Here is a 27,565-nt window from a genome sequence, read left to right as displayed (position 1 = left end):
CCTTCATTACAGCTATCAAGATCTCAGTGGGAGGCTAAAGTAGTATTGACCGGACGTTCAGACAGCTGGAACAGACAGAGGTGGGGTCCTCGGGGGCCCAAACCCCCCCCCCCCACCCCATTTAGAGCGAGGGAGTGAGGGTTTCCGCGGGGGGACAGACCCATTACACACAGCGGCGCACGTCTCCCAGGGCTACAGCACAGGCGCCAATAAAGAGCACATAATGTGGAAAACATGTCGACCGCCGAGTCTCACTGTAATCGAAAAAGCCGGACGATACATCAAAACGCCCATGCCGCTTTTATAGCTCGTTACTGACTAAAAAAGACTGACCAAAAAAAAAATAGAAATATACTTCTTAAGCAACTAATAATTTAGTGAACAGAAGCCTGAAACGGTTGGTTAAAAGGACTGCAAGTGCCATGATAGAGGATTTGCTGACAGTGAATTTTACTTATTAAAAGTCGGTAAGGCTTTGCGGAGATGCTGAATAAAACTTTATTCCCAAAGCAATACTTTCATCCATGTGCTGCTCATTTCTAATGAATTTCTCAGATAGTTACCAGCAGACTTTATCCCTTATAACCACACTGTGGGCGAACAGGATCAAAATAAGATAAGTTGTGTGAAGTAACCTTATGGGTGCCAAACATGGACTGGTGGACAACCTTACCAGTTATAAAACCAGTTTTGTTTGCCTGTGGGTTTAGTTTCAGTTTGTGGTTTCACCTTAAATGAGGTTTCAGTATAATTTTATTTTGGTTCACGGTACAGTGAAAAATCATTTTCCATCTGTGAGTGGTGAAAAGAGGAGATGATGTCACACTGTGGATTCTGAGCAGGTTACTCAAGAAAAGCACAAAGCGTGCATGACAGCTGTCAGCAGCTTGGTTTGCAAGCAAGAAACAGTCTTTTTTTTTTTTTGGATCGTTGTGTACTTGTATTCATTATTTATCCATGATTAATAACCAATAAACAATAAAACAAAAGCGTGAGCATGTTCTGGCAGCCTTACATTTGTAGACGAGGGCAGCAGGCTCAACCATCGCTAAATCTCTCCGGTGACGTACATTAGTGTAGTGTATATTGTCTGTACATCGTTTGTACCCTACATGTTGCGGTGCGTTGTGGGGAATATTGAGCGAGTTAGTTAGGGTGTCAAATTTGATTCTGTAAATTCAGAAATGGCCGATCCCCTAAATAGTGTACTAGATAGTGTATCTGAACACAGCCTGAGAACACACAATACAGACTTCCGGCTCCAGGGTTTAAAATATTAAAGTAACATCCGGTCTGTCCATCAAGCCGAACCCACTGAGCACCAGTACTTATCAGACCTCACTACGGCAGCTTATCCGTACAGAGGAAGCAATGCTGAGTCACTCAGAGACAGTACTGTCTGCACTGATGCTGGTGAGACTGAGAGCACACAGTGGCCCAGGGGAGACAGTGCTGTCTGTGCTGATGCTGGTGAGACTGAGAACACACAGTGGCCCAGGGGAGACAGTGCTGTCTGTGCTGATGCTGGTGAGACCGAGAGCACACAGTGGCCCAGGGGAGACAGTGCTGTCTGTGCTGATGCTGGTGAGACCGAGAGCACACAGTGGCCCAGGGGAGACAGTGCTGTCTGTGCTGATGCAGGTGAGACTGAGAGCACACAGTGGCCCAGGGGAGACAGTACTGTCTGTGCTGATGCAGGTGAGACTGAGAACACACAGTGGCCCAGGGGAGACAGTGCTGTCTGTGCTGATGCAGGTGAGACTGAGAGCACACAGGGGCCCGGGGGAGACAGTGCTGTCTGTGCTGATGCAGGTGAGACTGAGAGCACACAGTGGCCCAGGGGAGACAGTGCTGTCTGTGCTGATGCAGGTGAGACTGAGAGCACACAGTGGCCCAGGGGAGACAGTGCTGTCTGTGCTGATGCAGGTGAGACTGAGAGCACACAGTGGCCCAGGGGAGACAGTGCTGTCTGTGCTGATGCAGGTGAGACTGAGAGCACACAGTGGCCCAGGGGAGACAGTGCTGTCTGTGCCGATGCTGGTGAGACTGAGAGCACACAGTGGCCCAGGGGAGACAGTGCTGTCTGTGCCGATGCAGGTGAGACTGAGAGCACACAGTGGCCCAGGGGAGACAGTGCTGTCTGTGCTGATGCAGGTGTGACTGAGAGCACACAGTGGACCAGGGGAGACAGTGCTGTCTGTGCTGATGCAGGTGAGACTGAGAGCACACAGTGGCCCAGGGGAGACAGGGAGAGGGATGAGGGTGGAGATCTGGCTCCTTTACATTCAGACAATGATTCTCAAACAATGAAGAGAACAGTAACATTGACACAGTTATTCACTGTTAATAATAGTATTAGTAGTATTCACTGTTATTTTTATTATTATTATTATTATTATTATTATCATCACATATCTGCACAACTGAAGTTCAACTCCATACAGCTGCTTGGGGAAATTAATCAGGAGCATTTAGTTTCACACTCTGTGTGATTATTATTATTATTACAACTATTACTATTATCATTATCGTAATTATTATTATTAATAAAGCACCTTTCATTAAATCTAGCAGGGCTTCAGTAACCTTGTATATACAAAGTATATGAATAATATACCAGTTCTGTGTTATCTTTGCATAGAGCAATAACTGAGGCTGTTACTCATCAACATACCCACTACAACAGATCAAAATCCAGCCAGAGAACCCCTGCAGGTAACTGCAGCTCATCTGTGGTTGGAAAAACAAGCATAACAGTGACGAAAGGCCTTCGGACATCAGGACTAAAACCCTCAGTACGCTAACCAAAACCACAGACATATTTCTTCCTTTGATTTTTACCACAATATTATAGCAAAAAATGAGTTGTTGAAGAAACAATGGCTATCATTTTGTCATGAGTCATTCTGGTAATTTTGTCAAGAGTACAGACAGAAAACCACAAAACCATCAGGACAGTCAGGTTGGGCATAAAGTGTGAATCATTGGGCGCATCCATTGATTCATCCACAGCACTTCATCAGAAACTCATACTCAGAGCACTTATAAAGCCTCATGCGCCATGTGCTCACACACACACACACACACACACACACATTTCAAACCATTGCAGGGGAATACAGGACCCTAGACCAGTCATTCAACCAACCCTAACCCCTAACTGTAACCATAACACTAACCCCTAACCATAACCACTAACCCCCTAACCATAACCACTAACACTAACACTAACCCCTAACCCCAACCACTAACATTAACCCTATTGCCTAAACCTAACCCTAACACGAACCCCTAACCCCTAACAATAGCCCTAACCCTAATACTAGCCCCTTACCCTCTCCAGCCAATTCCTTGGCAAGACCGGTCACATTTAATTTTGGACAATGATCCGATCAGCACAGTCTTTACAAGAGCCAGTGTGACTCTGTAGCATGCTAACAGCAGAGCTGTAAATAGGCCGATTCTGGAAAGCTAGGCCTAGCACGCCACAACACTACAGACGGGGGGGGGGGGGTGGAGAGAGAAAAAAGTAAGGCTAATGCTATTACTCAATAACTGGGCATCAAAGATTCAGTCTGCCAGTTTCTCAAAACTGGAAAGACAACAAATAAACAGAAGGAATTGTGCCATCTACATTAATAAAACCATGCACTGGCCCTGCTCTGGGCACTACTGAGGAGACATATTTTATTATGCTGACGTGGTTCCAGAGGTATGCTGGCAGATGCTAAATATGGCCGACATCTGCAACAAAGGAAAGAAATGCTGCTCTGTTATATCAACAAAAATAATGATTCTAAATACGTGTAATTGCAGTTTCATTTTATTTTATTTTTTCATAGATTATTGTATAGATGCAATGAATTCATGAATTCTCAAACATGTTCTCACGGAAAGAAAATCCCTTGATTAGGACACCCCACCCCCACCCAACACCATTTGACTATACTGATGAAACTCCACAATGTCTCGTGCTTCATCACCGTATTATAGTTGTGTTGTTGTGATGTTCGACATGTAATCGCCTATGTTCACATATTTTAAAGAGACGAACAAAAAAATTACAACATTTTCAGGTGTCCCAATAGTCAAATCAGGCAGTCATGACCCACAGTTTCATTCTCAGAAATAAAGGTACGTGAGATGCCTAAAAAGGTACAAATGCTTGTTGCTGGGGCAGTACCCTATAGGTACATAAAAGTGTACCTCTAGCCAGCAATATATAATTGATTTGTACCTTTTTTACTTGGAACACATACTCATTTGTACACAAAGAGAACATGACTGTACTTTCACGTTACTTCTGAGAGTTTTGGGAACCCCTGGCCTAAACAGAAATTGCAGTTACAGTTCAACAAGCAACAAGCCTAGTTTTCTTCCAGCTCCTGCTTGCAAACAAACGAAAGGCACTCTTCAAGCGCGATGCCTTTCCTGGGGGATTGACCATCGTGTCGAGAGAGAAATGAGGGGCACACGCCCTCCCAATACTAAATGTCTGGCTGTGTAAGTAGGGGCTTCTCGGGTGTTTCAGAAAAACCCCAGTGGGTAACCTACGTTGTTTATCACTCGGGGGGCCGTGCCAGAAACCTGCGATCCCATGGGCTGCTCCGACGTGGCCATTGTACGCGTCTAGGATGCCGTGAGAGGGACATGCTCTTAAAGAGCTTTTGTTCCCCCCCAGACTCCACATAGGTGCCAAAGTAGGGGTTGTACTTCTTCAAAAAAAAAATTAAAACGGATGGAAACCGGTTTAATCCGGTGGTCTAAGAAAGCACAGCTGTGAAGATTAGCAGAATTTGTACACCCAACCAAGAACTCCCTGTCTGGTATGTAATTAGCCGGAACACCTACTTGGTAAGGTATTGTTGTTTAGATGTGTTTAAATAGACAGCTTTGGAAATGATGCAGTGCAGGAAGCCTCAAATTCAGTCTCCTTATTCACGGCGGCCCCTTTTCCACGGAGTTCATGTTTACAGAGATCTGTGACCATGTAAGCCATTGTTTGAAATGGTAAATACCCACGACCCTATGGGAAATCCTGTCTGCAGGCAAATTGGAGTTGCATGATTTGAGTCATGTGCAATAGGCAATCTAAGGGATCCGTCTAAAAATAATAAATGGAATCTAGCTTCCATGCACTGAGACAGTCCTACATGGTGCAGAAATTCAGGAGCAGTACATGAATCCACCACAGAAGTTGGACTTGATTGAGAGTTAGCACAGAGAAACAGTGACAGACCAGGGTCTTCAGCTCAGCAAGCCAATCATGTCCACTGGAGACCAGGGTCTCCGCAGTAACCCAATCAGGTCCATAGACAGGGCCTTGAGTCTGAGAGGGCTGGGGTTCACCCAGCGCCTGGAACAAATCTCACCGGTGCCCGACTCAGACACTGCAAGGGCAGGAGCTAAGACACTGTCATCCCTCAAACAGAGGCCCTGTCATGTGGTCCCTGGGGCCAGGCCCACAGCTCAATCCCCACGCCATGGTTAGACCTGCAGGCCACTGGCCTCAGTAGCTCCCTTTGTGAGAAAGGCCAGAGTGAACCGGAACATTCTCTGTCCCAGTGCGGAGGCGGGAAATCCTCCACACTTGGAGGAGTCTTTTTTTGGGGGAGGAGAAAACAGTCGGAGAGGGACTCGCCGTCTGAAGCTCCTTTTGTCTGGAAACAGCTGCTCCGCTGTTTGAGGATTTCCCAGCAGTCAGTTCTGCAGACCCGTTTCAGGAATGCTTCAGCAGCAGGACAATTCGGCCTTTTCCCCCGTCCGTGTCAGCCCGCCCCTTCTGCGTCTCCCAGCCCTCAGATGCGGAGAACGGAGAAACGGGCGTGGCATCGTTCGAAAAAAGCACGAGGCTGCCTCTCGTTAGAACCCGACCGTTAGGACCCGACCGTTACGACCGGCCAACGCCTGGCTACGAGTGGGGGGGGGGGGAAATTATATGGAAACACATATGGTCACTATTCCATCAGATATGTGTGTAGATCAGCTTTCTGCATTACACTCTCCCCTGGGCACCAGACCACACTCACACACTCACTGGAGCGGTTGGTTGGAGAGGGAAAGCTGGGGTGGGGCTCCTGTGTCCTGCCTCGACACAAACTGCTCACAAGCGCTCAGCTCACAAAGCGCAGAGAACAGAGTAAATTATTCAGCGTTAACTCAACTCAAAGAGGGTCCTTATGATATATAACCCTGGACATTTCACCGTGTAAACGGTACATTGCACAGCGCACGCCTGTCACAGGCAGGTAATCAATGCTGACCCCATGGCCTCACCTGTATCTTTTCAGCATTCCTGCACGCCCGTGAATGCCACTTCTATATCAGTCAAAGAGATTAGGATGTTAATGTATACCTAGGGCTGTCACATTCCCCTGAATCTGCTGGATCTGTACATCACAGCTGCTCGTAATCCTCTTATTTACTGCATTAAGTAAACTGTCCGTGTAGGATGCCCTGTGGAGGTGTATTCCCATGTTGCAGTTACATTACAAGCTCACTAATGGCCCTTTACTGACAAATGCCACAATGACAGCCATTATAAAGCGTGCAGGGCAGATACTTTGGTAAGCATCTAAAATATCCTTCATTGCACCCAATAGCCTGCCAGGGCCAATCAAAAATACACACTAAAACCAAAATAATATCTTGGAAATCTCCAGAATGTGAGCGATCCATGCCAATACTGGGGGAGAAATTGAGCCACACCCTAATTCACCAGCTCCAGTCAATAGAACGGTTTTAAATTAATAATTGAATGCAACACATATAACATATTCTTCTCAAACAATTCAGCTCTGAGAAATGCTGGAATGCAGGGGTACAGACCGTTAAGTTAAGTTATTGGGTTTTTAGTCAACCTAACATTACAAAATATGAAAAGGGTTGTTTTCCAACCAACACAAGACAAGGGTTCTTGTAGGGAACACTTCAGAAAATGACACAGGCTAAACCTCACACCACATCATGCCATTATTAGAATCCCCTACAGCCTCAAACGCCACCAATCAAAGAGCTCTTTCTGCAAACATCCAAACTGCACATTTTTAAATAACTGTGCTCCTCATGCTTGCAAAACAAGAGAAAACAACAACCTTCGGCAATTAACAACTGCTTTTGTTTGTTTGCATTAAAAATAATAATAAACATAATAATAAACCTACCAAGCTTATATGTTCAAATATTCATCAGTCCACAATGCAGTAGATAAATGACTTTTGTACATTTTATGAAGAGCTGCTCTGTATCTCATTGTATAATGTCTTCCCTAATTTCCATTGCCTGCCCTAACACAGTGAGGCATTCAGCATGAATCTGAATATAATGTCCTTATTCTATCATTTCTGCTCTAAACTGACCCCATACCAACACTGACCTACATTTCATTTTTTACAGAGATGTTCCTTTTGCCAATACGTTCACACTCATTTAAGAGCACATCATTATTTTAAGCAGAACTGGAAGAATTTACACTGACGTTCGGACCACAAACAGCAAAAAGATTCACAAACGGCAAACGAGTCAGATTCACAAACAGCAAAGAAGTCGGATTCACAAACAGTAAAACGGGCGAGATTCTCATCTGCAGGGAGACTCAGCAATCACAAGATGTGACTAATTCTGACAGCTCATGCCAACCATCGCAACTGCATGACATAACGTGGAAAACAATGGGCATTTTAGCCAGGGGCCAAAACCTCTCTTCCCTGCGTTTCAGTCAAATAGGACATTACATCGACACTCAATCTCATGCATCACAGAGTTCATCTTCTTTAGTTATTAAAGATGACTGACAGCAACATTAACATCCAAAATTAGGCCTATAGGGCTAATAAGGTTAGACCAGTGGTTCTTAACCTGGGTTCGATAAAAGCATAGGTATATATTTTATTTTCCAATAAAATATATACCTATGTTTTGAAGAAATCATATTTTATTTTTCCAATTACGAAGGGTTCGGTGAATGCACTGATGAAGCTTGCAGGGTTCAGTACCTCCAATAAGGTTAAGAACCACTGGGTTAGACCCTTTTGTCAATCACGACACTATTATTTTTGCTGTATCCTACCTTCTTTCTGGCATCACGGCAAGAAGTTAATTTTCTACACATTACTCTAGTTTCCGCTTTATTTCATTAAAGTTTTACTAACGAAAGGGCTTGAAGATTCTCAGCAGTGATGTCAAACGCTTGCAACTCAGATCAGCACTTCCAGGCAACAGCTGACCTTAAAGGCTAGTAATTGCATTAATGAGTTACATTTTCGTAAGCTTACAAATGTCAAATTCGCTTCAATGTCCCAGCAATATCCAGTCTTTGAGGAGAGTGCCCAATAACGCTCCAAAAAGCGGCCTTGTGTGCTTTCTTGGTGATATCTCACATTTGTGTTCCTGAGACGAGGCTAACATGTCTAGTAGTGTGGATTGAGTGTCTGCAATATAATAATTTCAATATAATGTCATATATGTCAGCTGCCGAGAGACTTGTCTGCCTTTAGAAATAAAAACTCAGGCTCCAAATGATGCCACATCATATGATTCCATCACCCCCAAGAAAGCTTTGGCACAGCTGACTGTTTGTTATGATAGTCAACAGCTGAGAGAAAATCTAATTTTGTGCTCTAGCTGGGGACACTAGGGCGAGACAGCAGCCTCTGAATCCCAGTCTCTCTCCTCTTGCATTAACGACCTTTTCTCTCGCAACGGTCATTCCCACACCCTGCACTCTGGGCGGGTACGGTGGCCATTGTTTGTCGAAATAAATCGCGGCGGCTGTGCTGTGTGTGAATAAGCATTCCGCTTCAATTTCAGCTTTTCCACGGAGACCTGGACAGGCTAGGCGCGTCCAGCGTTGATGTCACACAACAAAAGGAGAGACCGTGACGGATGAAGTGATGTTGGAAAAATGTAATGCATTCTGCATGTGTGAACACTGAATTGGATTTTGGCCACGTGAGTCTGGAGCACCATGTTGCCATTTAGCGAGAAAGTGTGCACTGGAGACCGATGTCAACCGAGGCCGGCTGATGTTTTGTTCTTGGATTTTACAGTTGCACTGTTAAAACTTGCTATGAGCTCGAGTCAGCAGGTATAATAATTATTTTAGGACATATTATATAGTCTACTCTATGCATCGTTTGGAATAGGCATATTACGCTAATGTCTCGTGCTTTGATAGAGCGTTTAGAAAAGGTCAAATTTGATGTTGGTTTTTAGGCTAATCTCAAATCATATCATTACGCTAAATCAGTCAGCCCGACTCTTAATATGATCTAGGCTATCTAGGATTATGTCCTCTGATTTGCTATTTCAAGATGAGCATTTAAGACCTCGTTAAATAAATAAATAACTGATGGCAAACACACTCGTCAAAATATGAGTGTGCCTCTAATGTACTCATTGAAAAAAATTAATCTACTCTGGGGAAAAAAAGACAGTAATTGACAGATTAGTCTATTACCCTCATCCGTAGCTGAGCTAAAACTATAAAGTGACATGCTTCCAGACAGCGGTGATCCGTTAACAGTAGACTAAATTAACAAGCAACATCTATTAATAAATTAAAGCTGACAAACCAAGCCATAATATTTTGTAAATATTTTATCTCAAAACACACCGTCAAATGCATGCCACATTTCAACAAGGTAACACAACCCGGTCGCAGTCTGGCTACTGACAAACACTTGTTTATGAGAGTGCCTGGGCTATTTAGGGCAAGCTCTCCCCGTTTTATTTAAACCGTTACTCTGTCCCAATTCAAGAGCCCCTCTTAGCATTTTCTTTTACCTTTATATCGCTCCAGGACATCTTCGTAGGCTTGAAGGTATTCCTTTTCGTCCGTAAGCACACAAGAAGCCGGCTTAGTGTTATAGCGAGCCATGACGGGGCAGAACGACCGGACATTCGCGGGCGGCTCGGGCGAGGAGCCTTCAGTTGGGAGCAGCACAAGGATCCAAGTGATCAGTCGCCTAATTCTATAAAAGGAAACGCCCCTCTCCCCCTCCCCTACTGATCAACATCCAATAGACGAAACTTCCTCCCCGCTTTCATGAGAAAATCTCAGCTGTGCACTAGGTTTAAGAGGAAGAGCAGCCGGAGCTAATGAATGCCATCCCATATCGAGCGAGTGCGTCTGTGCAATACTAATGCACCGCTCTCGCTCTCTCCCCTACGCTCCCCTTCCCGCAGCGGCGTAGTTCACCATGACATCCATTCCGGTAATGCCAGCGCATTAATGCGACTGTGCCGGTTACCAATTCCCACAGCGAGGTACGGGCGTCACTATCAACCTGGCTCTACGTTTATTTCGTTCGGCTATTTGTATGTATGTCCCTGCGGTGTGACCTCACTATAATCATCATTTTCTGATACCACAACATCTAATTTGGCTAGGATTTTTTCTCTCAAATTTAAGTTTGTCTAGTTGTTTTACATTTCAGTTACCCGAATTAAAGTGGGTAAAAATAAATGGGTAGGTTACAATAAATATGTTTCTGTTATCCTCACATTATTTAGCAAGCCTATTGAAAAGGTATAGTGCTATAATAGTCCAATTTCATTGCACATAGCCTACTGGTTTCATAGGGGGATGCCGATGCTTGCTGTATTTAAAACGCATGGTTCTCTTTCTCGTCCACTTGACCACCGGGTAACCAATAGTGTCGTAATCGTCGAAGACTTTCGCCCAGGTCCTAACGCCGGATGTGTTTCATTGTGTTGCCAGAGGAAAACCTGTCTCCATATTTCACGCAAAATAGCTTAACCCCAAACCACTGTCTGTCTAAAGCATTATTCAACACGCCAACTGCCATAAAATTAAAATCATATTAATAGGCTAATGTAGCTACATCGTGGCCTACCTATTGTACATCCGGAAGCAGCATCATTATTATTAGGCAGTCCTGCATGACAGAACCTGCTTTAGATTAAACAAGTTCAGCTCACAATAGCTCATTATCTCAGTCGTCAAGTTCAGTTAGACACCTGGTTTTGTTGGTGAATCAATCATTTTTCCACATTTAAAACAACACAGCTTTACGTTTACCATCTGCGTAAAACACTTCAGGGTATTCTACATAATAGCCTATAACTGAAGTATTGCTTGAACTGACAGAATAACATTTTCGAGATATGATAGCCGACGTATTTATGACACTCAGAATTAGTGTCCTTAAAAGCCTATACTACTGTACCATTACTCAATCGACATTAGAAGTGTCTAATTAACAACTATTGCCAATTGTGGTTGGAATTGGAGACAAGACGATGCTTGAAAACCCCTTTGCTATTCCAGCAAATTTAATCAATTTATGATATGTCCACAGGTGGTTATATTTCTCATATTTGGATATGTTTTAAGTAAAGTACTCCTAGTTTATCGAGAAAAAAGCTGCCCCGATAGTTTTATTTACCCACCGCGTCACATTTGGCTCTGTATCCGTTTACATACATTTCCGCAGGTTTCCCCTGGGATATCCAAACCGAAACATACAGTATATGCATACTCTGGTAGGCTACATTTGATTGCGATATGGTTTAATACACAGTATTTTTATGAAACACCGTTGCTAAGTGATTAGTCTCAGCACCGACACTTATAGGAATTCCTAATAGAGGATGAGATAATTTCACCATAACTCGTTGTTTAGTACTGCGCTTGCATATGGTAGCCTACACTAATTGGTTTGTTTGCTCACAGTTCGGCATAGCCCTATTTTTACATTTGTAGTCATTTCTCAGTATTTACAAACTCTAATTTAGCATTGTATTACTTGCCACTCCCCCAGATCCCAGGCAGGGTGCCTCAAGGTAGCGATTAAATATGTGAAATGGAAAATGCCAATTTTATAAATCGTTTTTTTTTTTTTTACTTCAATCTGCAAACGCAATATACCCTGAGCTACGCGACGAAAGCATTTAAACACATATTCCTACAGCATATCTAAAACGTAGGATTCAATATGAGATAGCCTATCACTGGTATGTTTTTTGCCTAGTCTACTGCCAGTGACTTGGCTACAGCATTCCTGACAATCACCGGAATATTGAGCACTTACCAGCTATTCTGAGCACGGCTCGTTCGGCCGGATCCAGCACGGATCCTCCCTGAATTTTTCGCTTTGAACGCTCATGTCGGGGTAGGTTCCACGGTAACGTGTCCCCGGGCGCCGGTGATACCGACCCAGATTTGAGACTGTAATCATCATCGTCAGAAAAATCCGCAGATGAAGACATGGAACAGCGAAGAGAAGCGTTCCCAGACCCGGAGCTCTGCGGGGACAAAAGAAAGGAACAGCATGGGACTTCACTCTCACCAAAAACATGACAACACACAGATCAACACAGTCAGTCATGCGGACAACACACGGGTGCTGTTCTCACCATCGCTGCTCAAACCAGACACAGACATCAAAACAAACGTTCATTGAACCTCGCGGAACCACAGTGACCCACAGTCCTCTGATCCTCAATAAAAAGCAAAACCTATGAGGCAACCAGAAGCGAAATCAATTGTATTTGGCTCCCCCGCCAGGACAAGCAGCACACTTACCGCCGTATACATGGCCTGCACTGGAGGAAACAGAAATCCTGAAATTTAAAAAAAGGTACCGTGGCGATGTGTCATTTTTGTTAAGTTCAGTGCAGCCACGCCCTTCGGTGTCAAGGCAATGGCCAGCACGAGTTCTCCCCTTTGACTGCGAGCACGAGACGATGTCAAATCCCCACAGAAAGTGACAGATTATCCAAAAGAAAGCAGCCTGCGACGCGCGGGCAGTTGCACATCACCGCGTCATCTTCCTATGATACGGGAATAATAAACCGGATGGAAACTAGATCCGCGCAGTCTGGTTATTTCAATAAATCTGTGTAGCCTACGCAGTGGTCTAACTGCGTCGCTCTCGCGAGCGCTGCCTTATGACAGCACAAGGAAACCCAATCGCATAACCGGGATGCCTTATTGCACGGACCTCCTTTGTCTCCAAAATATTATGGGAGAGCGAGACGGATGTTTGTTTATTTATTTTCTCCCTCTGTCTACCAGGTTTTTTTTAGTTGAGTCTGGAAAACACGATTAGCCTATGAGACCGTTGAATATTATTTATGTGGTTCAAGCCCTTGTTTGAATTGCACCATATACATGCTATAATGCAATTTTTTTATTTGGACAATATTTACCAATTGACTGTCTTTAATTGCGTCCTATGATTTAAAAACAAACATTCTGTAATCCCATGTAAGATGGTACTTGTGTTCCCATGCTGGTCGGCATGGAAACACAAACTTGTCAATCAGTTCGAATAGCCTATAAAAGCGCGGCTGTGACCAGTCAGGTAAAGAAGAAGCAATCTGTAACCCTGAATTGTGACAATCGGGGAAGGAGGGCGGGGTCTGGTAGCTGGGTGCGGTCAGAGAGCATTCGAACACCGTGACGTATGAATTCTCTGGTGCAGGTGCCGGAATAACAAAAGACAAAAATATCGATTGCAACCCCGGGGCGCGCGTGCCCGCGAGTGCCGCTCGGCTAATTAACCGAAAGCCTCGCCTTCTTTCCCTGTGAACGAGCACAATGAGCTCCTTCAGTAATGAGGCGAAAGTGCTGGACAGGCTCCCAGCACCCTGCAGCCAGAGGGCACGTCCATCCCGCAATTTCTCACCGTCTGTCAGGCATGGACAATGGGGGGTTCTATGATATGGAGCAAGTGAGGGATCTATGACACTGTTGTGCACAAACGAGTTGTGAGCACTGGCAATGATTTCCTCAGACAATCATGCCCAAGGGTAACACTGAATGTAGGGAATGGTGTCAAACTTGTGCCTCTAACCCACTCCAACCCCCAATTAATTGTGTGTGTGGGTGGTGTTACAACTGCAAATTATCAGCAAGAGCCCACAATTACAGATGGCACGGCTGAAGATATTACTGGTAGAATCTGCAATGTTGCTTCAGCCAGGGAGCCATAGCTAACACTGCAACGCAATACATAGAAGCAGCAAGCATATACTATTTCTGCATTGCTCCTCAGAGAACACATTTAGCTTTGTCCTACATCAGGGATCATCAAATCTAGCCCTCAAATCCAAATCCGGCCCTCGTTTTTGTCTCTCCCAGGTAATCAACCTTATAATCAATGCTACTGATTGGCCAGACCATCTTCACACAGGACTCCCAGGAGAAGTGAGGATGGAAAACTAGGAACAGAGCCCCTCAGTGTCCCTGTACCTGCTGCCAGTGACCTGAAAGAGGTGGCGGAGGAGCAATGCATCTTCACTACAGGCAACTAAGGACAGGATAGCGAGGCTTCAGTAATAATAACAGTAGCTTCATAATGAGTTATTTAGAGACTTTTATCCAAAGTGACTTACAGTTCATTAGACTAAGCTGTGGACAATCTCCCCTGGAGCAATGAAGTGTTAAGGGCCCCAACAGCTGCACTGATCTTATTGTGGCTACACTGGGGCTTGAACCACCAACCGTCCAGGTCCCAGTCATGTACCTTAGCCACTAGGATACAGGCTACTCCCATAAACCCACAACCAGAATGTTACAGAATTTGACACTATTTACAGGATAACATATACTAGCTAAGTGTCCAAGGTGCTTTGTGTAGACACAAATAATAGAATACATGGATTTTCAAGAGTTTCATGGCATAGTTCCATTGCACTGCTGCAGAGGTGGGTCTCTCAGGGTTATTCACACACAATAACCATTTGTACTTCAGGTAATGTGAAAAAAAGCCCTGCTTTGCCTTTTTCATAATATTTGTGCAAAAGGAAAACTAAAATATGATTGACACACATACATGTGGCAGTTCATTGTATGAGCATGTTTGCAATGAAGCCATGTAGTGGATGTGTCACAACATAAATACTACAGAGTAATATAGTCAAATAAACCTAAACACAGAATTATAATAAATTTGACAGATTTGACTGGACCCATTGTGGTTAAGCCTTTGCTCAAGGGTACAGAGGCCCAACCCGCTTTTAACCTCGCCCACACTGCATACATTCACTGCATGTACTGTCATTATGGTTTTGAGGGCATTTTTTCCAGTAAAAAGTAAGTAAGCCATGTCCTTGCTTAGACAGCCAGTGAAGCAAGGATCATGTTATGTTTCCCAGGCACCAACTGTTATATTTCCGCCATTAGCAAGGCAGGGATTTTTCACCGGAAAGATCAATATCTTTGCCTCAGCTTTTAAGGCCTCAACTGATCTATAAATACATGCTCATTTTCAACCATTAAATATGGCACCCACTGCCTCCTATGTTAAATACTAACCATAAAAAACATATGGGCAAATCTGAACAAAATAACAGCATAATTCAAATTCAATTCAAATTATTCAAAAACCCACAACCCCCACCTGAAGCAAAATTACATTTACAGACTAGACAGGAGGATGTCCTGTCCATGAGCAGAATGGCTTGGCTGTGGTCACATTCTTCATATTTGACCTACCTACAGTGGCATTGTCAATACGAGATGGCACTCATTAGTACTTATTTCCACCACAAGAGGTTCAGAACCTCTGAGACATCCTGGTTCAAACTGAGTCAGAATGAGTTGAGAGCAAATGTGTTGAAAGGGTCTTTACTTCATGGGCCCAAGTAAAGCCATACGCTAATATGTTGAACTGGGCACCGGTTTCTGCAAACAGGATTGCAAACGTTGCAGTTTCCCTAGTTTCACAGAGAATCGAGCCCCTCTGGCACCAGTAGAACCAGCTCCCATCCATATTTGTTTGCGGGGACCGATGGTGTTTTTTCTACTCAGTTTTCTGGCACCATGTACAGCAGGGATCATCAAATCAAGGTCCTCGAGGGCCGAGAACTGCTGGTTTTCCACTCTTCCTTTACCTGGGAGTCAGGTGTGAAGACTGGCCAATCAGTAGCACTAACTGTTCAGTTAATTACCCGGAAGCAAAGAAAAACAGGGCTGGATTTGGAATCGAGGGCTAGATATGATGAACCTGACGTACAGCATGATATGATGTGCATCCATCACTAATGGCTCGTTGCACTCATCCATTGAACTGACAATCCAATGAAGAAAAAACAGTGTATATCCTGTGCATTACATTTCTGCTGGGATGATGTTATGCATGCTTCATGCCGTCATAATATGTGATGGATGATGAAAGACCCATTCTAGGTGGTTAAAGTAAGACCCATTAACAGCTTACTCAAATCCAATTTACTCCTTGCTCATACAGGATGAAAAAAAGGGTTGCATAGGAGTTTTCATAGACCAGGGCACACTCTCAGAAATAAAGTGACATTGGAGATACATTTTTGTTCTTCAAGGATCAAATTTCCCAAATATACCCTGAAAGTACAGTAATGTTTTCTTTGGGTAAAACTGAGTAGATTTTCCAAGCAAAAAAGGAACAAAGTATTTAGATATTGCTGGCTAGGAGAGTAGTTGTATGTATCTATAGGGTACCATCCCAATGACAAGCATTTGAACCTTTTTAGGCACCTTTATTTCTGAGAGTGTGGAGAAAAACTGCTGTTTTTAACATGTATGGCTTTGTTTCCTTATGTCTTTCAGTTGTACTAAAGAAGGAACCCAAACCAGTTTGCCTCCATCTGGTAAATCCAGAAACCTACAATTATTACCCTGTGTGCCTCCCCCAGAAACTCAGTCCTGGTGAGGAAGGCACAGATTCAAGGCTGGTAAATGTGTTCTAAGTTATACTACAGCTTTGTAAAGGGAGGAATTCAGAACGTAAAATTCAAGCGGCGCTTTCTGCCTCATGAACAAAAAATGTGTTAAAACCTAAAAAGAACGGTTACAACGTGTCACCTCTGAGGCTACAAATGCATTGTGTTCTGTCGTATGTTTGATAACGTGGAGTTTTCTGTTCAAGGCCATGGGAACGGAGGGTGGAGGAGGCAGAAAAGCTAAACACACTTACAAACAGACATACGCGCGCGGAGACACCCACACACACATGCACAATCACTTAGTCTGCATCCTGTTTATCGAGCGCTATACAAATAATGACACGCAGCACGGAGCCTTTATGAACACGTTAAGACAATCAGATACAGTACCTCATAACTCATTAGTATGAGCACAAGAATGCCCAACAAAATAACTCCCGCCCTTAGTTAATATTAGCAAAGAAGGTAACAATACAGCTAAATGTAAACTTAGGTACTGTATGCACAAAATGGGAATATTACATTTTTTTATAATACAATTGCTCAGAGAAAAACAAAGTACAAAATATAGGTATATAATATTCACACCCAATTGTCAGTACTTTTTGTGCTCACCATTCACAAGGTTAAGACGTGTCTTCATTGAGTTTTATGAGACCGGTGAATATTTTTTTTGGGGAAAGGGAGATCTTTGAACATTACTTAATGCAGAATATTTCAAGATATATATTGCATGGGTTTTTTTTGCATTAATTTCTTTTTTCACAATGCAATTTTCAGTCACTATGCAGGATATATTGTTTGAAAGCGTTAAAACAGTGAAACCTCATCTTCTCTGCATTTTGGAAATCCACAGACTACACAAATCAAGCTAATGTCAGTGTCCTTTTCACGGAAAGGTCCAGTGAACCAAATGCATAATAGTTTCTAATTCTAAAAAGCCACAATAATCTGAATCCACTCAAAACTTGAATATTTTCAGTGAGAAACAAAACTTCCACTTCCACTGTTTGAGCTTCTGTAACTTTGGTTTAGTAATATTTAGAGTAATTCTGACTATTGGAAAACATATGCCATATGCTTTTCAGAAGAGACCAGGATTATACATGTAGTCAAAAGGGTTCAAGAAGAGTACCCATTTGATTTTGGGTATATTATTTTCAGACTTGTGCTAAGAAAAGGGGGTGATACTCACAGTAGGGGTTAAACAATCAACTTCTGCCCAATCTCTTTTTGTTAAAAATAATTACATTATTGCCTTATAGACATACATGTGATGTTGTTATTAAATCATCACTGAATTTTGTGCTGGAAAGCAGCTATGAGGCCACAGTTTAGCTCTCATTTCTCCCTCCTACCTTCGCTGACTCTGACTCAGCCTCTTAGCACTACCCCAGTTTAATCTAGAATACAAAAGTGAACCTCATGAATCTGCAGGTAGGGATAAAACAAGCTTCGTCACTGCTGGTCATTTTAAGAACTAGTGCCTCTAGTGGTTAAATATCAATACTGCAGCATCCGTTTGAGTGAGAAAGACAAGAGGGAGAGGAACAAACACAATGGCGTTATCCAAAGGTGAGGGCAATCCGCTCCGCAGTTTAATTCATCAGTACTTTCGATGACTCACCGAAGGTACTGCTGAGACACACAAGGCTTGACTGTCTGTGTAAAAAGCAGCGCACAACAGATTAAACCTTTCCTTCAACCACCATTGAAACTGTAAAAAACATAAAAAAGCATATTAGAGTATGCAATCTTTGACACGGTGCTCTGTTCATGGAAAGACCATCTGTGTGGAATCCTTTGTTTGAGTGTTCCAAAATGCTAACTTCAAAATGCTGCTGTTTTTCAAATATCTCATAAAATGGATCAATTTTAAAAAAAGAACACATTGATTAAATAGTAAATGCTCAGGTTAAATTGTATTAGATGATGCTTGTGTACAAGCTGTTGTATACAGGCATTATCATTGGTGAAAGCTAATCATTTCTTTACCGAAATTCAACTGTCACAGAAGCTTACATATTTTCAACATACAGTGCTTTGCTACAGTAGCTAAAGTACATTCTAAGTACACAACTACTTGTCAGGCTATGAGCGCCTACGTAGTTATTAGACAAGAAATGAAAGGTAGGAAAGTAGGAAAAATAGCAGAATGTGGTCAAAAGATATTTTGGGAGGCAGCATGTTACACTATCGCGGGAATAAATTAAACTCAAATCAAGCATGTGTGAACTGATTGGCTGCTCCTGGCTCCACCCACTCAGAGACAACCGCCCAATCAGCAGCCACCCCACTGTGATTAAGCTCCACCCAGTCTAGCCACACACCCTTTGCCATCGCGAAATGCAAAAGGACACATTTGGATTATGCTTCAAGCACCTCTCATTGATTTAACTTCCAAGTACTGATACCAGGTCTACATTGCGCATGCTAATTAGAAGCACTGATTTCTAGAAGCTAAAATGGCATCCATTGATTATGGATAGATTAAGTTTAGTTTAAAGGTTATAAATACACACACACATACCCACAACGGGCAGCACCACAGTGCAGTGCAGTGTAAAGGCGACCTAGGAATTAAATGACTTAAATGACTAATTTGACCAGCCAAATAACAAATTACCTAATGACCTGCTTTTAGGTTCTGTACCTTGTACTGTGCTCGAGAATAAATTGAATTGTATATCTTTCTAGCTAGTCATTACTGGGTGGAAATGAATTGTAATTGTAATTCTGCAAAGAAACAGGAAGAGGAGAGGATGTTTTTAGCTGCCTCCAGTTCTCGAGTGGTGGCAGTGCAGGGGAACCACCCTGAGGGAAGGTTTCCTGTACAGGGATTGAAGCCACAGCACTCAAGCCCTCTCTGGACAAGCCTGTTCATGAGCATGTCATGAGGAGCTCATCCAGATGATAACGCTGTCAGTGAGTCCCAAAGCACTTTGGCCTATGACTCATTTCTGTTTACAACATTTAGGGCCAGTTGTTACAATAAGTGTAGTATCTGCAACAATAGGTTTACATGAATTGCCGTTAACTAATTTTGTTGTTCACTAACTACTGAGAAGTTAATCTGCACAGCTACGTGTTCATGTTCATGTATTTTCAAATTAATAACTCTTAACAACTACATTTGTTTATGCCAATTCATAATGAATGAAAAATAAACGAATGTATTTTTTAATCAGAGTTTTGTATAGAAAAACTCCATTCAAATTTGAATTTAGTCAAGAACAAGGCTTGATCTGTGTCTGTGGAACTGCCAAGATGGTTGACTGGGACCCGGAATGTTCAAGCCCCAGTGCTGGGCCCTTGAGCAAGGCCCTTAACCCCACATTGCTCCGGGGGGGATTGCTTCCTGCTTAGTCTAATCAACTGTATGACAGCTAAATAACACATTATTGATCACTTCAGTTTTCTGTTTGATACGATGCATTGACAACACCCACTACTCTTTCCTCCATTTGCTGAATCTCGCCCTGTGTGTTCTCAGTCGACTCGCAGGCTTGATTTACTGCAGAGCTAATCCCTGACATCTGCAACAGTGGGAACGTAACGAAAGTTTAATCATGAAAACGAGTTTCAGAGCCAGAGGCAGAAATCAATCGACATTTTACCACGATTGACGTAATGTTCTATTAAAAACTATCCTGCAGCTCACATTACTGAAATATTATATGATCTTGAATATGATATTTTAGATAGGTTTCATTTCCAGAGGTCTGTGTATATTTATTTTATTTTTTTGAATATGCTGTATTGTCAAAGTGGCCTATTTTTCTACACAGTGAACATTGAACAAAAAGAGTGATAGACAAAAAGAGGATATTTGATTTGATATTTGATTATGGACTGTAGCACTGGTACCCATACTTTACCAAGAAGCTTGAACACAACATGACATTTTGTCACTAGGGATGTTCCCTTATCAGACTAGATGTAAAAATGTAGATGTAAATGTAGTTCTGACAGGCTGACATTTGATGATGCTTTAGAACTGACATTGCCATCATTACCTTCAAGAGAGAATATTATCTTTATAATAAAAAATAATATAAATAAAATTTTATTTAATTTAAAAAAGAGAATGTGTGGCTCAGTAATACAGAATAAATTCTGTAACTATGCCAAACTACTTACCATTTCATTATTTTTTTGACATTCATATCACATGCACATGCTGTGTTAATGGTGCTGTTTTACATACCCCAGTTGCATAGCAACAGCTAGGCACTATTTACCCTGCTGGTCAACAGAATCAAGCATCCAAATCAGCACTTTTCTTTTTTTTTCTTTTTTTTTAACAAGAAACTGTGATTATATTTTCTCTTTTTTTAAACTCTCAAAACATGTAGATTGTTCTATTTTTCATTCTATTTTATATAAACTACTGTACCCTTTTAGTCTGTGCTTTTTAAAATAAGAACAACTTAGGTTAGCAATATTTCAAACAAAATTTACTTACAATATTAGGTTCTGCTTATTGTCACATATTGACTTAAAGTATACTCTACATTCTGTAAATAACCATATACTAGAATTTTTGCCAAATATAGTCTAGACATCCAGATAAAATGAATACAGAAAATAATATGCATATTATAAAAAGGTAATTTTATATGTGCTCTTTGATATGCTGGTCTAAAGAAAATACAATTCTTTATATTTCATTTCAAGAAAACACAAAAATCTAAACCAAATTAAGATAAGCATGCCATGAATATGCCAATTCATGAATAAAACAGGAGCAACCGTCTTTAAATCCTGAAGTCCATTGTTTTAGTGGTCTCGCATTTTCAACGTAAGAAAACAACATATTTAGGAAAATGAATTGCACATTGGATATCAAATATATTGATAATTACATCCTTGAAAATATTGTATGACATTTTCCTCCCATATATCACATTTTGTTTGGCATATATTAATAATGGGTTTCTTCTCAACAACATTAGTCAGGTATTATGATACCATAGATCATTCTGGTGTTTTCTTTCAAGCTGCATTCATTTATTTTTACTTTTAACTTTAATAAAGAAATAATAAATATTTTATTGTTTTGCTAGATTCTGACAGGCAGAAAGCAGAAAAGGTATGACGGATAGAGAAAGGACCAGAGCAGAGAGAAAGTCTCAGCAGGGATCTAACCCTGCTCTCTCTAGGGAATCTCATATGGCCAGATACTCTGCCTTAACCACTGCACCACACATCTCTCTCTACTGAGCTGTGGTCATGTAGCTGGCCTGGTTGTGTTGTGGTTGTGTAGCTGGCTTGGTTGTGCTGTGGTTGTGTAGCTGGCCTGGTTGTGTTGTGGTTGTGTAGCTGGCTTGGTTGTGCTGTGGTTGTGTAGCTGGCCTGGTTGTGTTGTGGTTGTGTAGCTGGCTTGGTTGTGCTGTGGTTGTGTAGCTGGCCTGGTTGTGTTGTGGTTATGTAGCTGGCTTGGTTGTGCTGTGGTTGTGTAGCTGGCCTGGTTGTGTTGTGTTTGTGTAGCTGGCTTGGTTGTGCTGTGGTTGTGTAGCTGGCCTAGTTGTGTTGTGGTTGTTTAGCTGGCCTGGTTGTGCTGTGGTTGTGTAGCTGGACTGGCTGTGGTCCCAGAAGCAATGATGTGACTGACCTTGTGTGGTCATCTCCTGAGGTCTCATAACTGAACTTCTGAACCACGCTTTCGACAATGATGCTCAACTATGTATGCTTTAGGTTACCCCAAACTGCCTGACCAATCACATGAATTCTGCAAAGAAAAGTGGGCTAAAATTCTTCCACATCGATGTGAAAAGATGATCTCAAATTATAGGAAGCCTTTGGTTGTAGTGATTGCTGCTAAGAGTAGTGCAACCACTTATTCAGCTGGTTTCACAGAAACAGATTAAGCACAGTACAATCACAGTATACTAGTATATTTGATGTAATCCTGTGAATTCTGCAAAACCATATTCTTTTGCTGACCTTGGTAAAGCATTGTGTCTGGTAACAACTCAATTTTTTCAACTTGCATTTTTTTATATTTGTAAACAGAAATGTTTTTATATACTATATAATTGCACAGCTCTGGTGCACTTCTGGAGCATAGATTAATTATTCATAAATAAGGAGACTTCTATAATGTGTGCCAAGACCTTCAATCTGATGTACGATTTTCATAGTGTGTTTTTGAATCTCCAGAAAACACTGTGATATCATTTGACTGCTAATACCACTCTACCTAGCCCAATAATAATCGTAGTCATCATCATCGTTGTCATCATCATCAAATGTTCACTTTTCAATGGATCTTTTCGGAACCAGTCGAATTAGAAACGCGAAAAGTGTAGTAACTCAAGAGAATACCTACGGGTTTGCGTGTCGGGGTAACCTGCACTGAGTGATAAAACTCCGGCTGGACTCTCTTCTTCACTTTGCGTTTCCTCACAGTGGATACGTCTGGGTCACTCTCGGGAACTTCTGCTAGTGGCTTCGCCTCTTCTGCGACTCGCACGCGCGCGCTCCTTCTGGCATGTCGAGGGCTATGTCGGTAACACTGTCAAAACATGACACATCGGGCGGACCCCAAGGGGAATGACGCCGTGACACACTCTGAAGAGGAATGAGACCAAAGGCTTGACCCATTCCTGTAAATACAGATTTAATACTGAATAATACTGGAATTAGTAAACTATAGACTCTTCCTTGCAACTGGCTTGAATTCAAATTCAGATAAGTGGATTGATAATAGTAGGGCAGATCGTGTAGCATTTAGCACATACCCAAACGAGCAAACTTATACGTTTTCATTGCACATATACAGCTTAAAAGTAAAAATTATTTGCATTCATGTCATCTTTATAAGAGTTGAATGCACACCTGAACCGTATTAGGAATTGGCCACACATGCGCAATGCGCATTTTAAGGCAACATTGCGTGGCATATGCCCATAAGAGTAGCTACAGCATCCACTCAATTTAGACTCAGAACTTTCTTTGTCCTGGCCATTATTTTTAATTCTTTAAAAAGAACGGACAACTTACCATGACCTTGACATACAAATAAGCATATTTACCTCTGATCGAAAATGATGCGTCCGGAAACCAGCTTCTGGAACAAATGAAAAGAGTTCTAACATCCTTTATGGGCTATATGTGCGCAAGACAACTATGAGAAAAAACTATTTCATATGAAATCGTGCAAACGGATGTTATGACATACTATGTATAATTTGTCTTAGACTGGATATGAAAGTGTAAGGTAAGACATTACATTTAAATGCTAGACAAAATACAGCAGCCTTAGTTAATAGCAGAGTTAGTTGCCACGAGGCTGTCGCAGTCCTGGTTTAATACGTAATGTCAAATCACTTTCTGCGTGTGACAAGTAGACCATTATAAATAGCACGAGATACAGTCAATTTCTAAATGGGTCATTATATAAAAACGCCCGAAAAAAAATGATTTGCGAGGGTGGATCGTTGCGTCGCCGTCAATGGAGGTTTACTCACCACGACTCCTTGAACGCCCAGAAAGCACAGATTTGATGGGATGCTTCCCGCTACGAAGCTTACGGTGCCAGCAGCAGAAAAACAAAATTGTAGCGATAGTCCCGAGCAATAGCAGCAATAATAACAGTACACACTGAATACTATACGGTCTCAGCAAGACCAAAAACGCAGCAGCAATCATCCTAAAACACGATTCAGGTCAGCAATTGCTGCGCGCTTAGAACCGCTACGGCTTTACGCTAAATGTAAAAAATACATATGTTCGCGCGATCATGGGGAATTGTTTCAGTGGAGCCAGAACCTACAGACTACCCTTGAAGTGCATCGATTTCAAGAATGTAAGACGACTATCCATGACTCAGCACTATAGCAGAAGCAGCGTTTTTTACAGCACATGCAGGAGGATGCGAGAGTATCTGCATCTGAGCTCAGCATAGCTGCCGCAGACGTGGACAGCCGAAAATTAAAGGTGTCAAACCGAACTTGCTGTGTTCCCCGTAGAATACCCTACACTCTCCTCAGAACATGGGATGAAACATCATTCACGTTATGTACAAACATCAACTGAGTCTAAAAATAAACGTTTAATCCTACTCAGTCGTCTCAATGTGAGCTGTCCTATCAGGGTAGCCGGTGTCCATTTGGGCCTGGCTCTGCAGTGCTCATGGAGAGTTAAGGGAAAGCGTGGTGTTTTGGAACTATATATTTTAAAATGATGACAGCCCCACCTTCTCTAGGATAAGAACATGAAATGATCTTGTTCTTATTTGCAAATATTTTAACATTCAGGCAATTATAAAATAAATAAATAACATGCAATATCAAGTAAATGTACTGACCATTTACTTTATCATCAATATTTATTTCCTTTTTCATGTCAAATAACAATCCTGCAAGATGATTATAGCAGTATACAATATACAGTAACTTCCATTTTGTCCAGTCTAATTGAAGAAATTCTCATGAACGTGATAACATAATCAGCCCATTTTAGCCAGCACTTTAAGTATCATGTGCGATTTAGAGGAAAAGTCTGTCTTTACACAGCATAGATTTAGTTTGTCTGTCCAATCACATCTGTCCATTGTGCCTTAGGCTATAACCACTTCTCTGTCAACGTTTTTCTTTGATTGGCAGCTAAGAGCACTGCAATCACACCATAATTTAGAATTTCTCCCAGATTTGAAAACCTGCAAAGTTCATAACCCCAATATACAACACGTACACATGTGTATAAGACTATATTGGTATTATAGATGTTAGTAATCAGTGTAATCAGTGGTTTCAGCAACATATTTGTTCATTCATGGGCAACAATGGTTCAGGTGGTAAGAGCAGTCGTCTGGCAGTCGGAGGGTTGCCAGTTCGAATCCTGCCCTGCATGTGTCGAAGTGTCCCTGAGCAAGACACCTAACCCCAAAATGCTCCTGACAAGCTGGTTAGTGCCTTGCATGGCCAATCACTGTTGGTGTGTGACTGTATGAATGTGCATGAATGGGTGAATGAGAAGCTTCAATCATTCAGTGCTTTGGATTAAGGTGCTATATGAATGTCAGCCACTTACCATTCATACATTATGTCAAAATAATTATCAATTATTTATCAATCATTTACCATCCACATAGATCAATCTTCTCTTGATTTAAACAACTGGAGTACCCTTACATAATCTGGTGTGTGTATTTCTTTGAGGATAATGTGCTTATACAGTAATGTGGAGCCTATCTTGCCTGCAATATAATACCACCATCCTCAAACACAAGTGAATACTCTCAAATGGTGCTTGTTGCTGGGGTGGTACCCTATAGGTGCATAAGATTGTAGCCCTAGCCATGGTTTTAAATAATTAATTTGTACCTTTTTTGCTTGTAAATGAGTACCCAAAGAACATTATTGTACAATTCCGGGTACATTCATAAAATGTGTTCCTGAAAGAGCAAAAATGGAATTCCACTGTATCTTTACTTCTGAGAGTTTAGACTGCAAGACAGCATAGGGAGATAAGGCTGTCTTTCACCCTACAGTCCTACAATGCTTCTTAGACCTTGGTCCTTTCTCTATCTTTTTGATGACAAAATGCTATTGATTTTTATAAAAAATATGTGCCAAGGTCTCTAATAACAATGTTGAGAAGATTCTTAATAAAAATAAATAAATAGGCTCCCCACTTAGTATATTTTAAAGTATGATAAATATAGGCCTTAAATATGCATAAAAATAACTATTGTTTAAAAATGATTACATACCTACTTAAGTGCTCCCTGAGTGTATTTATTACACTTATTTTTTATACTTATTTTTATTCAATACATGTATTGGTCTTCTGCTGCTGTAACCTATCCACTTAGAGGTTTAACGCATTGTCTGTTCAGAGATACTCTTCTACATACCACTGTTGTAATGTGTGGTTATTTGTTGTATTTTTGTGTTACTGTCAGCTTCCTGTCAGCTTCAATCAGTCTGGCCATTCTCCTCTAACATCTTTCATTAACAATGCATTTTTGCCCACAGAACTGCTGCTTGTTTGTTTTTCACACCATTCTCTCCAAACTCTAGAGACTGTTGTGCATGAAAATCCCAGGAGATCAGCAATTTCTGAGATACTCACACCACCCTGTCTAGCACCAACAATCATTCCACGGTCAAAGTGTCTTAGATCGCATTTTGGTCTGAAAAACAGCTGAACCTCTTGACTATGTCTGCATGGTTTTATGCATTGAGTTGCTGCCACATTATTGGCTGATTAAATATTTGCATTGACAACCTGGTAAACAGGTCCACCTAATAAAGTGCTCACTGAGTGTACATGTGTAGCTATTCTTTAAAGAATAATTAATTTAATAATTAATTTCTTAAAAAAGAAAATGATTGAAATAGTAATTTGCAATGCTACTTTTAAATTTGAATTAATATTCCTAAACTCTTAGAAAAATGGAATGCATACAATTACTACATAGCTTACATTGCATTATGAATTAACCTCAGCAGAGTATTTAAGCATGGGTTTACACAACCTACTTCTTAGATAGGCTATGCCACGTAGTAGAAGGGCGTACAGTGCTGTCAGTTACGACCGTGGTACATTTTGACAAACAGTTGCCGATTGCAAACGTATCTGGTCAAATAGCCAATACCACCACCATTACAACTGTGCAGAAAGTTAAGCTGCTATCATTGGCTGGAACTTAAATCAACAATAGTTTTACCATCAAGTATTGACCTGAATTGTGTATTCACATTGTGATATTGATTTCTAATAATCTAAAGCTGTATATTATTAGCAGTAGGCTGCTCGTTCCTTCAAGTAGAGTAGCCTACATGCAATATAATAATAATAATAATAATAATAATAATAATAATAATAATAATAATAATAATAATACATGTAATAATATTTTTAATTATCTAATTTAAAGTTAATG

The 27,565-nt window shown here is 41.5% G+C and overlaps 1 protein-coding gene across 1 annotated transcript in view; it reads right to left on the bottom strand.

The window, feature by feature from the left end:
- The window catches only part of dst (dystonin), a 195,410-nt gene extending 171,086 nt beyond the window's left edge, over positions 1-24,324 (bottom strand). Inside the window, exons 1-4 of the mRNA XM_061227477.1 lie at positions 24,144-24,324; positions 23,709-23,743; positions 23,003-23,188; positions 12,054-12,267 (exon numbers count right to left, since the gene is read on the bottom strand). Coding sequence (XP_061083461.1) covers positions 12,054-12,267; positions 23,003-23,188; positions 23,709-23,743; positions 24,144-24,324 — 616 coding nt within the window. The remainder of the gene's footprint in view (positions 1-12,053; positions 12,268-23,002; positions 23,189-23,708; positions 23,744-24,143) is intronic.
- Positions 24,325-27,565: the final 3,241 nt, after the last annotated feature.

Source organism: Conger conger, chromosome 18 (genome assembly GCF_963514075.1).
Source record: "Conger conger chromosome 18, fConCon1.1, whole genome shotgun sequence".
Classification (NCBI taxonomy): domain Eukaryota; kingdom Metazoa; phylum Chordata; class Actinopteri; order Anguilliformes; family Congridae; genus Conger; species Conger conger.
The sequence above is the reverse complement of the archived record's forward strand: the minus strand, read 5'-3'. Positions and strand labels throughout refer to the sequence as shown.